Below are 16,012 nucleotides of genomic sequence, written 5' to 3'. Positions count from 1 at the left end.
GCCCCGTAGTATAATTACTTATAATTAATACAGATACGGATATATTTGACACCCTTATTGAAGAGAACATGATGCTAATCGAGAAGTTTTTGTTTACAGACCAAAATAAGCATGTCCTGTTAAACTGTACAATTCAGTGGTAAAAATAATAAATGTATTGATATCCTACTTTAAGTCAAATAATTGTTTATTCATTTCTTAATTTATGTGAATATATTCCATATTTTAAAAATCATAGATTGTGTTATGTGGTGCTGAAAAAAATAAGAAATGTAAACTCTGGATACACTGTGAAATATAGTAAATCTTACATATTAATGGACAAACTTAATCTTATTTAATCTTCCATGTGATAGTTTGTAACGATCACCAGTGAGAGTGCCCGGGATTACCATTAGAGGGCACTCCAACCCGGACAATCACCACACAGACTCCATTCCCCATAATCCTTTGCCCAGACCATCATCCATTACCACATTCACCTGTATCTCATTTCCTTGTTTAGCTCACCCCATATAAGCCTGGTTTTCTCATTCATTCTCTGTGAAGTCTTGTTTAGTGTTTGTACTGCAATTCTGAGCCTGTTTGTATCCTGTTTCTCCTGTGTCCTGGTTATCTTGACTCTCTGCCTGTTCCCTCAGATTTCTCTCTTTGCCTCAGACCTTATCTGTTATTGTTTGGATTGCTTGTTTGTGTATGATCCTTGCCTGGATTTGGATTACGTCTTTGGATTGTCCTCTGTTCAATAAATACTGCATTTGGATCCTCAACCTTTGTGTCTCAGAGCAGTATGTGACATAGTTGATGTGCTCAGATTATTTTTATTAATTAAACAATAAATAAAAACATAATAAGGTTTGTATAATACGGTCACAATCTCCAGTCACCAGCCCGACACAGCAGCACTACATTTCCCAGCATCCCTCCTGGCTCCCACCTGCACACACTCAATCACCCTCATCAGCAGCACCACATTTAAGCACGCCATCTACACTCTCACAATGTCTGGTCTCGTCATTTTCTACCGTATGTATGGATTTACCTTACTGCTTACCTGCCGTAGTAGTAGTAGTAGTAGTAGTAGTAGTAGTAGTCCTCCTCCTACTGACAATCTTCATTCATCCACACCTGCAAAGGACAAAGAGACTTTCAATTCAAAGCTAAGTGGTGACTCCGCAACTTTCTCTGATACTGTTGGCTTTTCACTGACTCATTCCTTGTATATGCACGTTTCAATAAAGAACCTGTATCCTTGAATCTGCTCTCTTCATCTGTTTGTGACAAATACTGATTATAGGCATCCATACATCCATCTTCCATACCGCTTATACTGGGTGATTTACTGACGTGTAGTGGGGTATTGATATGAGAGAAAATAGGTTAGGGGAACGCAATGCTAGAGAATAACGTTAGGGGAATGCTACGCTAGAGGACAACGTGAATGTAAGAATATAATGTTAGTGGAAAGCTAGAGGATCATGTTAGAATATGACATTAGGGGAACGCTAGAGGATAACGTTAGAATATAACGTCAGGGGAACGCTAGAGAATAACGTTAGGGGACCGCTATAGGATAACGTTAGAATATAACCTCAGGGGAACGCTAGAGGATAACGTTAGAATATAACGTTAGGGGAACGCTAGAGGATAACGTTAGAATATAACCTCAGGGTAACGCTAGAGGATAACGTTAGAATATAACGTTAGGGGAACGCTAGAGGATAACGTTAGAATATAACGTTAGGGGAACGCTAGAGGATAATGTTAGAATATAACGTTAGGGGAACGCTAGAGGATAATGTTAGGGGAAAGCTAGAGGATAACGTTAGAATATAACATCAGGGGAACGCTAGAGGATAACGTCAGAATATAACGTTAGGGGAACGCTGAGGATAATGTTAGGGGAAAGTTAGAGGATAACGTTAGAATATAACGTAAGGGGAATGCTAGAGGATAACGTTAGAATATAACGTAAGGGGAACGCTAGAGGATAACGTCAGAATATAACGTTAGGGGAACGCTAGAGGATAATGTTAGAATATAACGTCAGGGGAACGCTAGACTAGAGGATAACATTAGGGGAACACTAGAGGATAACGTTAGAATATAACGTCAGGGGAACGCTAGAGAATAACGTTAGGGGACCGCTATAGGATAATGTTAGAATATAACCTCAGGGGAAAGCTAGAGGATAATGTTAGAATATAACGTCAGGGGAATGCTAGAGGAAAATGTTAGAATATAGCGTCTGGGGAACGCTAGAGGAGAACGTTAGAATATAACGTAAGGGGAACGCTAGAGGATAATGTTAGGGGAAAGCTAGAGGATAACGTTAGAATATAATGTAACGGGAACGCTAGAGGATAACGTTAGAATATAACGTAAGGGGAACGCTAGAGGATAACGTCAGAATATAACGTTAGGGGAACGCTAGAGGATAATGTTAGGGGAAAGCTAGAGGATAACGTTAGAATATAATGTAACGGGAACGCTAGAGGATAACGTTAGAATATAACGTCAGGGGAACGCTAGAGAATAACGTTAGGGGACCGCTATAGGATAATGTTAGAATATAACCTCAGGGGAAAGCTAGAGGATAATGTTAGAATATAACGTCAGGGGAATGCTAGAGGAAAATGTTAGAATATAACGTCTGGGGAACGCTAGAGGAGAACGTTAGAATATAACGTAAGGGGAACGCTAGAGGATAATGTTAGGGGAAAGCTAGAGGATAACGTTAGAATATAATGTAACGGGAACGCTAGAGGATAACGTTAGAATATAACGTAAGGGGAACGCTAGAGGATAACGTCAGAATATAACGTTAGGGGAACGCTAGAGGATAATGTTAGGGGAAAGCTAGAGGATAACGTTAGAATATAATGTAACGGGAACGCTAGAGGATAACGTTAGAATATAACGTAAGGGGAACGCTAGAGGATAACGTCAGAATATAACGTTAGGGAAACGCTAGAGGATAATGTTAGGGGAAAGCTAGAGGATAGCGTTAGAATATAACGTAAGGGGAACGCTAGAGGATAACGTCAGAATATAACGTAAGGGGAACGCTAGAGGATAATGTTAGGGGAAAGCTAGAGGATAACGTTAGAATATAACGTAAGGGGAACGCTAGAGGATAACGTCAGAATATAACGTTAGGGGAACGCTAGAGGATAATGTTAGGGGAAAGCTAGAGGATAACGTTAGAATATAATGTAACGGGAACGCTAGAGGATAACGTTAGAATATAACGTAAGGGGAACGCTAGAGGATAACGTCAGAATATAACGTTAGGGAAACGCTAGAGGATAATGTTAGGGGAAAGCTAGAGGATAACGTTAGAATATAACGTAAGGGGAACGCTAGAGGATAACGTCAGAATATAACGTAAGGGGAACGCTAGAGGATAATGTTAGGGGAAAGCTAGAGGATAACGTTAGAATATAACGTCAGGGGAACGCTAGAGGATAACGTCAGAATATAACGTTAGGGGAACGCTAGAGGATAACGTTAGAATATAACGTCAGGGGAACGCTAGAGGATAATGTTAGGGGAAAGCTAGAGGATAACGTTAGAATATAACGTCAGGGGAACGCTAGAGGATAACGTCAGAATATAACGTTAGGGGAACGCTAGAGCAGTGGTTCTCAACTCCAGTCCTCGGGACCCGTTGCTCTGCACATTTTGTATGTCTCTCTTATCTGACACACTCAGTTCAGTTCATGGAGTCTCTCTTAACGAGCTGATGATCTGATTCAGGTGTGTTAAATAAGGGAGACATACAAAATGTGCAGAGCAGCGGGTCCCGAGGACTGGAGTTGAGAACCACTGTGCTAGAGGATAATGTCAGGGGAAAGCTAGAGGATAAAGTTAGAATATAACGTAAGGGGAACGCTAGAGGATAATGTTAGGGGAAAGCTAGAGGATAACATTAGAATATAACGTCAGGGGAACGCTAGGATAATGTTAGAATATAACGTCAGGGGAATGCTAGAGGATAACATTAGAATATAATGTCAGGGGAACGCTAGAGGATAACGTTAGAATATAACGTAAGGGGAACGCTAGAGGATAACGTTAGAATATGACTTAAGGGGAACGCTAGAGGATAACGTCAGGGGAACGCTAGAGGATAACGTTAGAATATGACGTAAGGGGAACGCTAGAGGATAACGTCAGGGGAACGCTAGGATAATGTTAGAATATAACGTAAGGGGAACGCTAGAGGATAACGTTACAATATAACGTAAGGGGAACGCTAGAGGAGAACGTTAGAATATAACATCAGAGGAACGCTAGAGAATAACGTTAGACTATAACGTCAGGGGAATGCTAGAGGAAAATGTTAGAATATAACGACAGGGGAACGCTAGAGGAAAACGTTAGAATATAATGTTAGGGGAACGCTAGGATAATGTTAGAGGAAAGCTAGAGGATAATGTTAGAATATAATGTTAGGGTAACGCTAGTGGATAATGTTAGGGGAAAGCATTAGCTAGTTTCTAAATGTGCTGGCTGCTATTTTACATAACAAATAGATCAATAATATAAAACAAATCAACATTGGCCAAATAAGGAGCCATCAATGGTCTTACCTGTAATTGCAGCTTGCCTTATTGTAACACGTTACAGGTAAACAATTACAAGAACTATGGTACAAGTTAGAGCTATCAAGAGCTTCTTGAATTATTGGCCAAACAATCAGTTTTCTCCATGTGTGAAATGTGTTCTGTTCTAATGATAACTGATATTAGGAAAAAACTGGCCTTCAGATATGACATAGCCAAAATCATAGAGGCTGTATGAACCGTCAAGGAGTAGGAAATAAAAAAAATGTAATATAAGAATGTTAAATAAAGTTTGACTTCCCATGGCACTTTCAAATAGGAAATTCTGTCAAACTGATAAAGTTCCAGTTGCTTAAATAATATAAATACATAATATATCCTATTTAAACAAGTAATTGTTAACTTTTACTTTATTGCAATTATGTTATTAACCAACTTTGCACGTGCGGATGATATAGATACCACAAAAGACCATTTTTAACTAAACCGCTAAAACTGTTCACACTCCAATGTTCAGACCAAAACAACACCCTTGGTTTTGGAGAGTCCTCTTCAGTTGGAATGTGTCTTGTTTTTGAAAGCACAGTTATAGGCAGCAAAATTACTTTTGGCCCTTTTCAGTCTGATTCACGAGCTGTTTTTCTCTGCATTGCTGATCCTGAGATGCTGAAGCTGTTTTTCTCATTCTAGTTCACTTTAGTACTTCATAGTATATTACTGGCAAAGCGCTCGTAACAGCCCACCCGTGACCCTCTCCCTCCTGCTGTGAGCAAAGATGGCCAAATGTGTATATATATATATATATATATATATATATATATATATATATATATATATATATATATATATATATATATTTGCCAATAATTCAAATAATGTGAGAGAATGTACGTGTGATCAACAGAAAAATATGATCAATATAACCCTGCTAAGGGTTTGTTCTTCACTTCAACATCAGTTTCTCTTCCTTTTCATTCCTTTTTTGACATTCCATCTCTTTCCTTTTCATCGCCCTCTCACTGGCAGTGGCAAAATGTATTTTTTCCACTCAATTGCTCCCTCATCAAGAGAGTGCACTTGCATTGATTTAATAACCACAGGGTGACATTAGTTCCTTTGAAGACTTTCTCCCCTTTGATGGATCTTTTTCTCATCTGACCTTTTTGTTTCTCCTCCATACAATTATTTGAACTCCTGCGGGTCAAAAACAAGTGTTGCTGCTTGTCACACCTCACTAATTCAGCCAGCAATTGAGTGATTTCCCTTTCTCTGCATCATTCATAAAAATTTTAAATACTTGTACAGTTGGATGAACCAAATAAATACATAAAAATCAACCTCAAAAGAATGGCTATTAATCATAATCAAACAGCAACGACTGCCAACACTCTCGTACAGAGAAATTTCATAGGCATGTGTTTTGGGCAAATATCTCAAGCTTTTGACTTTTAAATTCACATTTTACTGATGATAGATTTACTTTGTTTCCAAATACACTCAACATTCCTGTTTCATTCATTAAAGATTCATGTTGCAAAATATCTAATGAATGACCAGCATAGTTGAAAACACTTAAATGTCATGTTCAAATATATCAGTTAATTTATGTCACTTATTACTGCACACCTGCACTGAAAGTAAACATTGCATGTAATATATTTTTCCATTTTCTGCAGAAAAAAACGTAAAAAATAAATAAATAAATAAAAAGTCAAAACGTTTTAGGATTTTCATGAATTAATGTCAAAAAGCATCCAAATTTAATGAAGCTGAAGTAAAGCGTTTCAGTGCCACCTACTGGAAAAAGTTTGTCCATCAAACCAAGTCATCTTATCTTTTTTTTAGTTGTACAATGTATGAAATGTATTAATGAGTGTTTGGTGCACCATCAGTTAACAACAGGTAATAAATATCCATAAATTATGAAATATTCATACAAAGACTGTCCATACAAGTTCAGATAAAGGCTTTAACTTAACCTGATCATAACAGATAAATAACATTTATACTGTTAAAAATACAGATTCTGTATTTCACCTGTGTTTCAGAAGCATTAGGCATGTATTTGGATTGTTTGTGTGGTCTCTAGAACCTGCTGAAATGAAGTTCAGATCTGTTCTGATGTGCGTGGTCCTCCTCTCTGGATCTCCTGCATAATGGAGTGGACCACTTCAGATGTAGTACACTGACCTCCCAAATCAGCAGTCTGCAACTGCAAGGAAACAAATGACCATACAAGCTGTTTGAGTACAGAAGAGATGTAATATGGCAGACGTGTTTGAGTAAACAAGAGTAACATTAACTGATTTGGCTTATCATAGGCAAAGTTGAATGGCATGCATTCATACAGCTGTTTGACATAATGAGATTTAGCATGTCAAGTCAAGTCAAGTTTATTTATATAGCGCTTTTCACAACGTAGGTTGTATCAAAGCAGCTTCACAGTATTAAATTAAAACAATACATCAATGTTTGTTTCTAGTGGAACGTCCACGTTTGGTAATGCTGATCAATAGTATCGTTGATTGATTAATTAAATTAAATATCCCCAAATATCCCCAACTGAGCAAGCCAAGCTCAGTCGGGGGCCAGTTCTCCTCTGGCGTTTATGAACTAGAGGTCGGATTTAACTGTAAGATTAAAAGTATTATATGAATGCCTGGCTGAAGAGATGCGTCTTTAATCTAGTTTTAAACTGGGAGAGCGAGTCTGAGCAACGAACAGTATCAGGAAGGCTATTCCAGAGTTTTGGAGCTAAATGTGAAAATGCTCTCCCTCCTTTGGTGGATCTGGATATCCTAGGTATGACCAAAAGCCTCGAATTTAGTGATCTTAAAGAGTGCGATGGATTATAGGGCGATAAAAGATCGGTTAAATAGACTGGAGCTAAGCCGTTTAGGGCTTTATAAGTCAGTAGCAATACCTTGTAATTAATACGGAACTTTATAGGTAACCAATGTAGTGATGATAAAATTGGTGTTATATGATCATATTTTCTTGATCTAGTTAGAACTCTAGCCGCGGCATTTTGGACTAACTGTAGCTTGTTTATTGAGGTTGCAGGACAACCGGCTAATAAAGCATTACAGTAATCTAGTCTCGAGGTCATGAATGCATGAACTAACTTTTCTGCGTCAGAAACTGATAGCATGTTACGTAGCTTAGCAATGTTTCTAAGGTGGAAAAAGGCTGTTCTTGTAACATATGAAATATGATTTTCAAAAGACAGGTTGCAGTCTAATATAACACCCAGGTCTTTTACTGTAGAGGATAAAGTAACAGGACATCCTACTATGTTAAAGTTGTATTGTGAGAGGTTTTGTGGGTGGTTTTTTGAACCGATGATTAGTACCTCTGTCTTGTCTGGATTTAATAAAAGAAAATTGCGCGTCATCCAATCTTTTATATCTTTAACACACTCTGTCAATTTGGATAATTTAGCGTTTTCATCTGGCCGTGATAAAATATAGATTTGAGTGTCATCAGCATAACAATGGAAACTAATTCCATGTTTCCTTATAATATTTCCAAGTGGCAGCATATATATTGAAAATAACAGAGGGCCTAACACAGATCCTTGCGGCACTCCATAGTTTACTGGAGTTATGATCGATTTTTCTCCATTTAAATAGACAAAATGGTAGCGGTCTGATAAATACGATCTAAACCAGCTTAATACTTGTCCTTGAACACCAGTATAATTTTGTAGTCGATCTAAGAGTATTGTGTGATCTATAGTATCGAACGCAGCACTAAGATCAAGTAAAACTAATATTGAGATACAGCCTTGGTCAGAAGCTAAGAGTAAATCATTTGTGATTTTAACGAGCGCAGTTTCAGTGCTATGATGCGGCCTGAATCTTGACTGAAACTTTTCATAGATGTCATTTTCATGCAAGAAAGAGCCCAGTTGGGCGGACACAACTTCTAGTATTTTAGACATAAAAGGTAGATTTGAAATGGGTCTATAATTTGCTAGATTATGTGGATCTAATTGTGGTTTCTTAATGAGGGGTTTTATAACTGCCAGTTTAAATGTTCTTGGAACATGACCTAAAGATAAAGATGAGTTAATAATATTGAGGAGAGGCTCTTCCACTACAGGTAACACTTCTTTCAGTAGTTTAGTTGGTATAGGATCTAATAAACATGTTGTTGTTTTAGATGAAGTGATAAGTTTATTTAACTCTTTTTGTTCTATAGTTGTAAAGCACTGCAATTGTTCTTGCGGGGTGATAATTGAGGCTGAATTATAAGGCGCGATTGAGGATTGAACGTTTACAATTGTGGTTCTGATGTTTTCTATTTTCTCAATGAAGAACTTCATGAAATCATTACTACTAAACTGTAACGGAATATTTTGTTCAGGTGACATCTGTTTATTTGTTAGTCTAGCCACGGTGTTAAATAAGAACCTAGGATTGTTTTGGTTGTTTTCTATTAGTTTGCGGAGGTGCTCAGCCCTGGCCGCTTTTAGGGCCTTTTTATAACGTGACATACTGTCTTTCCATGCGATTCTAAAGACCTCGAAGTTAGTTTTTTTCCATTTACGCTCTAAATTACGGGTTTCTCTCTTTAGAACATGTGTAGTATTGTTGTACCATGGTGCTTTACTTTTCTCTCTGACCTTTTTTAATCTAATGGGTGCAACAATATCCAATGTTCCAGAGAGAATGGTACTCATAGTGCTAGTTAATTCCTCAAGTTCATCTGTTTGTTTGGGTTCACTGAGCAGCTGAGACAGATCAGATAAGCAATTTGAAAAATTATCTATGGTGGATGGAAGGATTGTTCTGCCAAATCGATAACGCGGCGCAGCATGATATATTACAGGAGTACGTAATATGCAAGTTACCATGTAATGGTCAGTGACATCGTCACTTTGTGGAATGATATCTATATCGGTTGGATCGGTTCCATGTGATATAATTAAATCGAGTGTATGATTAAAACGATGAGTTGGTCCGGTAAGGTTTTGCTTGACCCCAAAGGAGTTGAATAAATCTGTAAACGCAGCCCCTAACACATCATTTGAATTATCTACGTGGATATTAAAGTCTCCAACAATTAATGCTTTATCGACATTAACTAATAGGTCTGAGAGAAAATCTGCAAACTCTTTTAGGAAATCAGCGTAAGGCCCAGGCGGTCTATATACGGTAGCCAAGGCTAGAGATAATAGGGATGTTTTTCGAACATCTAAGAGCGTAACATTTAGTACAAGTACTTCAAACGAAATAAACTTATAGCCCGTTTTCTGAGTAACATTGAGAATATCTCTATAGATTGTTGCAACACCGCCGCCACGACCAATCAGACGGGGCTCATGCTTATAACAGTATCCTGATGGAGTAGACTCATTTAGACCGAAATAATCATTTGGTTTAAGCCAGGTTTCAGTAAGGCAAAGTACATCGAAGCTATTATCTGTGACTATTTCATTTACAATAACTGCCTTAGGTGTGAGTGATCTAATGTTTAGAAGACCTAGCTTTAGAAATTGTTTTTGATTACTAATAGCAACATTTTCTGGTTTAATAACAATTAGATTTTTTCTAGATCCTGCAGTAGATTTATTATTTGATCTCACTAAACGAGGAATAGACACAGTTTCTATGCAATGTTCAACACTAGTATTTATATCAGTTAAATTGGTGCAGCAGAGACTATGATTTGGACTTTTGGTTACTAGTCAAAAGGTATTTAACATTTTGGAGATGGTGTCTGACAGAAGATCCGATCCGAATCTGCTTGGGTGTAAGCCATCAGCACGGTAAAGCCTAGGACGCTCCCAAAACAGATTCCAATTATTTACAAAGAGCAGTTTCTGCTCATTGCACCATGACATTAACCATTCATTTAGCGCGAATACGTGGTGGGAAGCGGTCCTGACACAATGATCGTTATTTCAGGCGATGTGCTGCGTACCGTATCGATCAGATTCCTGAAGTCTTTCTTCAGAACCTCCGTCTGGCGCAGCCTGATGTCGTTCACTCCCGCGTGCAGGACCACAGTTCCGACGCGCTCGTTCAGAATCTCGGGAACACGCGCAGCAATTTCAGAAACACGAGCACCAGGAAAGCAGTGACTATGCACCTTACTTTTACTTAACGTAGCGTGTACGTGTCGAACGATGGAATCGCCGATGATCACAGCATCGCGTTCTGTTTCGCGAAGAGGTGAGAAGCGGTTTTGTGTGGATATCTCGAAAACCGGGAGGATCGGAGAGAGTATCATGTATCATACCCGAGTTTCAGACAAAGTTTTCAAAACTGCCTTTCGAATCATCCTGGCATATGCGTGAAGCCTAGGAAAGGGAAAAGACAGCCCAGACATGAACAAAATGCACAGTTCTAATCCTGCAGCAACATTTTCTTGATTTGTATGTATAATTATGGTGTATGTCATAATGCATGAAGGAAATGAGGATCTAATAACTGGAATATTGGTAAAACATCCAATGAAAATAATAAAATTCATATTCATACACACGCACTTTAAGTGGTCCAGCATCACGCAACCGGCCAGCAGTGTGGCCGTGGGGTTTGCAATATTCTTGTTAGCAATGCTTTTCCCAGTGTTCCTTGTGGCCTGTATAAACACAAAGAATAACTCATATATCCTCTAGTCACTCCGACAGCTGACATATCCAGTACCTGCTCTGTTCATTCTTACGCTCTCAAAAACAGCATAGTCCTTGCCGTAGTTGACTCCTGGTACCAGACCTGGACCTCCAACAAGTCCAGCACACACATTGCTCACCACATTACCATAGAGATTTGGCATCACCATCACATCAAACTGCTGGGGCTTAGAGACCAGCTATACAAAAAACAAAACAAAAAAAAAGATATATAAACATATATTTATAATGTCCTATAGAGTAATTATGTGTAGCTTTTTATGGGTCTGTTTTTTTAAGCCTTTCTATGGATACTCTACCGTTCAAAGGTTTGGGGTCAGTAAGATTTTGAAGAAGAAGTTTTTTTTCTTGTGCTCACAAAGAATGCATTTATTTGATCAAAAATACAGTAAAAACACAGATATTGTGAAATATTACAATAAAAGTGTCATTTATTTATGTAATGCAAACTTGAATTTTCAGTGTCAAATGATCCTTCAGAAATAACTAATACTGATTTGATGCTCAGGAAACATTTCTTATTTTTAATGTTTTTATTATTAGTACTTTTGAACAGTAGTGTGAGCAAATTAGCTTTTGCTTTAATCTCCATGTACAAACCTTATTTAGTCTTTCAATTAAAACTGTTATATACTGTCCCTATACAAATGAACTCAAAATAAATAACTAGATAAATATATAGTCAAAAATTATGGAAGCCTCCAAAGAATAGTTATAACATATAATAATGCAATAAAATATCATCCACTTACGTAGTTCACCATTTAAATACCTGCATGGTGGTATTATCCACAATCATGTCATCAAACATGATATCAGGATATCCAGCTGCCACCTCTTTACAGCACTGCAGGAAAAGGCCGTCACCAAGCTTCCTATAAAGCAAAAGAAAAACAATCCCAAACTCATTCAAACTTGTACCATATAAAACCAATATTTGAACAAGATTCTACCATTCAAAAGTTTGGGCTTAGTAAAATGTCTTTGAAAGAAGTCTCACCAAAGCTGAATTTATTTATTTATAAAAATAAAGCAAAAGATAAATAATCTGAAATTTTATTTCAATATATTTTAAAATGTCATTTATTCCTGTGTTGTAAAGCTGAATTTTCAGCATCATTACTCCGGTCTTCAGTGTCACATGATCCTTCAGAAATCATCCTAATATGCTGCTTTGCTGCTCAAGAAACATTTCTTATTATCTGTGTTGAACACAGTTGTGCTGCTTGAAAACATAATTTTTTTCAGGATTATTTGATGAATAAAAAGTTCAAGAGAACAGTATTTATTTGAGATAGAAATATTTTGTATTTAATAAATAAATACATTATAAAAACGTTCCTGTCACTTTTAATCAGTTTAATGCCTGCTGAAAAAGTATTAATTTCTTTAAAATATATATATATATATATATATATATATATATATATATATATATATATATATATATATATATATATATATATATATATATATATATATATAAATACAAAATCTGACTGACCCCAAACTTTTGAACAATAACATATATGCAGATATGTTCTGAAGCAGTATTTTGCCTGATGAATTGGCTGAAAATATAGCAGGGTGAGTCATTTGTAAGTGAGGACAGACTCTCACATGATATTAGCTTTGTGTACTGCTGTGACCTTGCGGCGACCTTTCTCCCTGGCCAAGTTAAAGGCATACTCAGCGATCCGCAATGAATTCACGCGTGTTATGATCTTTAGACTCTCCACCACCCCGGGAACATTCTGAAAGAAAGAAGATTTCAACTTGAGGTACGTGTGTTCAGTACCTGGTGTCCTCAAACTGTAAGAGACCCAAACACAGACCTCATGCTCCAAGCTGCTGTACTCTCCTTCAGTATTCTCCCTAATGATGATGACATCGATGTCTCTGTGGTGGCTCGGGACTCCAGGAAGAGACTGACAGTGCATCACGTTAGCATACAGGTCCAAAGATGTACTGTGGGAGAGTTCAAACAGTTTATATAAACTCACCCTCTGGACTCATCACAGATAATCAAAGAAAAAAATACATTTAACATCTTACCGAAGCAAATTGTTCCTGGATTTATGAGATGGAGGAAGGTTGTGATTAGTCTCTATGTTACCTGTAAAAGAGTATTACCTTTAATACAGTAGGAATGCGAGCACCGCTATTTAATTATGATGATAAAGTCCATTATTTTTATGTTAAGACCAATAACAGTTAAGTGGCATGATTTAAAATTGATATTGATTTTCAGATTTGCCAAATATTTAAAAGTACATACAGTTTTGTTAGTAATTAAAATGGTGTTTTTAAACATGTACTTTAAGTGTGTGTAAGGTAATCTTGTGACAAAATGTAAAAATAGAGGAAATTAGCATGAACAATTAAATATCAAGAATTGGCCGATAACTGATGTGTTACTAATATATTTATATCCCAAACATTTCTGAGGTTAATGAACCAAATTCCCATGCTCACCCTTAAGTGCTACTCCATTACGTTTGATTGCAGTAACAGCATTATTGATGTCATCCTCAGAGGAAGCAGCCGAATTCACATTGACAACCTCAAAGTCCACAGGCACACAGCAGAATCTGGGAATATTGTTGAATGCTAAATACATAAGAGGGCTTCTTTAGTGTTCGCCGGTAAAGTCTGTTTATAGAGAGCTTTATATTCAAACCTGAAAAGCTCTCTGACGTGGTTCAACAGTTCTGGTCCGATACCATCACCAGGGATCAAAGTCACAGTGTGTCTGCCTCCATATTTAGCAGGTGGGGGCTGATGGGTAAAGATGCAAAACAGACCATTGACAAAAGAAGGGTAGAACTTAGAAGCAAGGGTAAAGGTCAAGCTTACAATATGAAGCCAAACCTCAGTTACAGGAAATATTACCACTACTTGTCATTTGTTCATCAGCTTTCGATTCTACCAACACAATACTACTAAACACTGCCATTCAAGGTTTGGGGTCAGTACGATTTTTTTTGTAGGTGTTGAAAGAAATGAATACTTTTATTCAGCAAAGATGCATTAAATTGATAATAAGCGACAGTACAGATATTTATAATGTTACAAACAATTTCTATTTTTAAATAAATTCTTTTCTTTTGAACTTTCTATTCATCCTGGAATTTTTTTTTATCACGGTTTCCACAAAAATATTAAGCAGCTCTTCTGTTTCCAACATTGATTATAATAAGAAATGTTTCTCGAGCAGCAAATCATCATATTAGAAGGATTTTTGAAGACTCATGTGACACTGGAAAACTGAAGTAATGACGCTGAAAATTCAGCTTTAACATCACAGGAATTAATTACATGTTTAAAATATATTAAAATAGAAAACGGCTATTTTAAATTAATAATATTTCACAATATTGTATTTACTGTATTTTTTTTTATATATATAAATGCAGCCTTGTTGAGCATGAGAGACTTTTTTCAAAAACATAAAAGAAACCTTACCAATCCCAAGCTTCAATGGTAGTTCTAGGTAAAACATATTTTCTTTTTAATAAACCATATGGTTTTTCCATATAATAAAGATGATTTCATATTTTTGCTACAACTAATATTTAGGGCCAAATTAGGGGTAAATTACCATTACATACAGTACGCTCAATATGTGATTGTAATTAATTTATATATTCAGCTGTTTCAGCTATTAAATTGCCATATTGAGATTAATCCACAAAAAAACGCTGGAACTTTATATTCTAGCAAAACTGTAATCAAATACCTGTCAGTGACCTGGATGTTTATTGTGCCTGTTGATGATCTAAATATCAAGCCCAGACATCACAAATCCACCACACATCCTGTAAGCACATATATAGTTTGCAGAACCAGTACTCACAATAGTCTGGTCACGGTGAGTTGATGAATCAGAGGGAGTAAACAGGAGTGGTTATAGTCAGAGGAGAGAGTCAAATCCATTCTGCTTTGGTTATGCTTACACAAATCAGCTTACAAGCACAAGAGAGAAGCAGAACATTGGAGGTACAGTGGAGCTGCATTTAAGTGCTTGAAAAGGGTTTAATATTAAATCTTTTTTAACTACAATAAATATATTACAGCCCTTAAATTAAGGACTTTCAGATGATTAGGGAGGAAGAGGGAGTGAGGTGACAGTAAAGGGTTGCAAGAAAAGATTAGTCATGCTGTAATTAGCTTTCGTTAATTATATAATGTGTACTATTATCATAAATTAAGACTTCAGTCCAAAACTTACAGTATATGAGGACTTCTCCCTCTGGCAGCACACTGCAGGGCTCTTCAGCTGACATTATTTGATAACAGAAAAAGGAAAAACGCATCCAGAGACAAAAAAACATTGTTAATTTTAGCTGGTCCGTCATAAAATAACTAATTGCAAAATTTTCTGCAAAGTCTAAAATATTTCAATTAATAGCCTACATCAATGAATGTAAGGCGCATGTAAGCAGCATGTCCTTGTCAGAGAATGTAAGACATACCACACCTTTCCCCGACCTGACTTATATCTGCGACCTGCGAATATCTGTTTCTACATTTTACAGACGATAAACTACACGTGCTTGCCATTTGTTGAATGATGACAATTTAAGCGGAGGCTTACTTTGGATACCGTGCACTTCAGTCCGGTCCATGTCTGCTGCAGACGCGTTGAGGAGAGGAAGAGCGCTGGTCTGGCTGCTGCTATGGACATTTTGGATTGAGTTCAGCTTTTGCCGCTCCAGCATCAGCAAACAAACCGAATTGTTGAGCCAGCAGTGCTGTTGTTCCACAATCAGCTGACACAAAACTTAAGAATGAACTTTTA

At 37.0% G+C, this 16,012-nt stretch overlaps 1 protein-coding gene across 1 annotated transcript; it reads right to left on the bottom strand.

Moving 5' to 3' along the window:
* Positions 1-1,074: 1,074 nt before the first annotated feature.
* On the bottom strand, positions 1,075-13,315 carry LOC307146071 (isocitrate dehydrogenase [NAD] subunit gamma, mitochondrial-like). Its single transcript, XM_079849857.1, has 9 exons — positions 13,267-13,315; positions 13,047-13,179; positions 12,832-12,965; positions 11,984-12,086; positions 11,244-11,390; positions 11,065-11,159; positions 10,815-10,875; positions 6,661-6,780; positions 1,075-1,128 (listed from the first exon to the last, which is right to left on the bottom strand). The coding sequence occupies exons 2-8, from the start codon at positions 13,149-13,151 to the stop codon at positions 6,676-6,678; spliced, it is 750 nt and encodes a 249-aa protein (XP_079705983.1). The 5' UTR covers positions 13,152-13,179; positions 13,267-13,315; the 3' UTR covers positions 1,075-1,128; positions 6,661-6,675.
* Positions 13,316-16,012: the final 2,697 nt, after the last annotated feature.

Source organism: Squalius cephalus (assembly GCF_949319135.1).
Source record: "Squalius cephalus genome assembly, chromosome: 18".
Taxonomy (NCBI): Eukaryota; Metazoa; Chordata; class Actinopteri; order Cypriniformes; family Leuciscidae; genus Squalius; species Squalius cephalus.
Note: the sequence above shows the minus strand (reverse complement) of the source record. Positions and strands in the feature narration are given on the sequence as shown.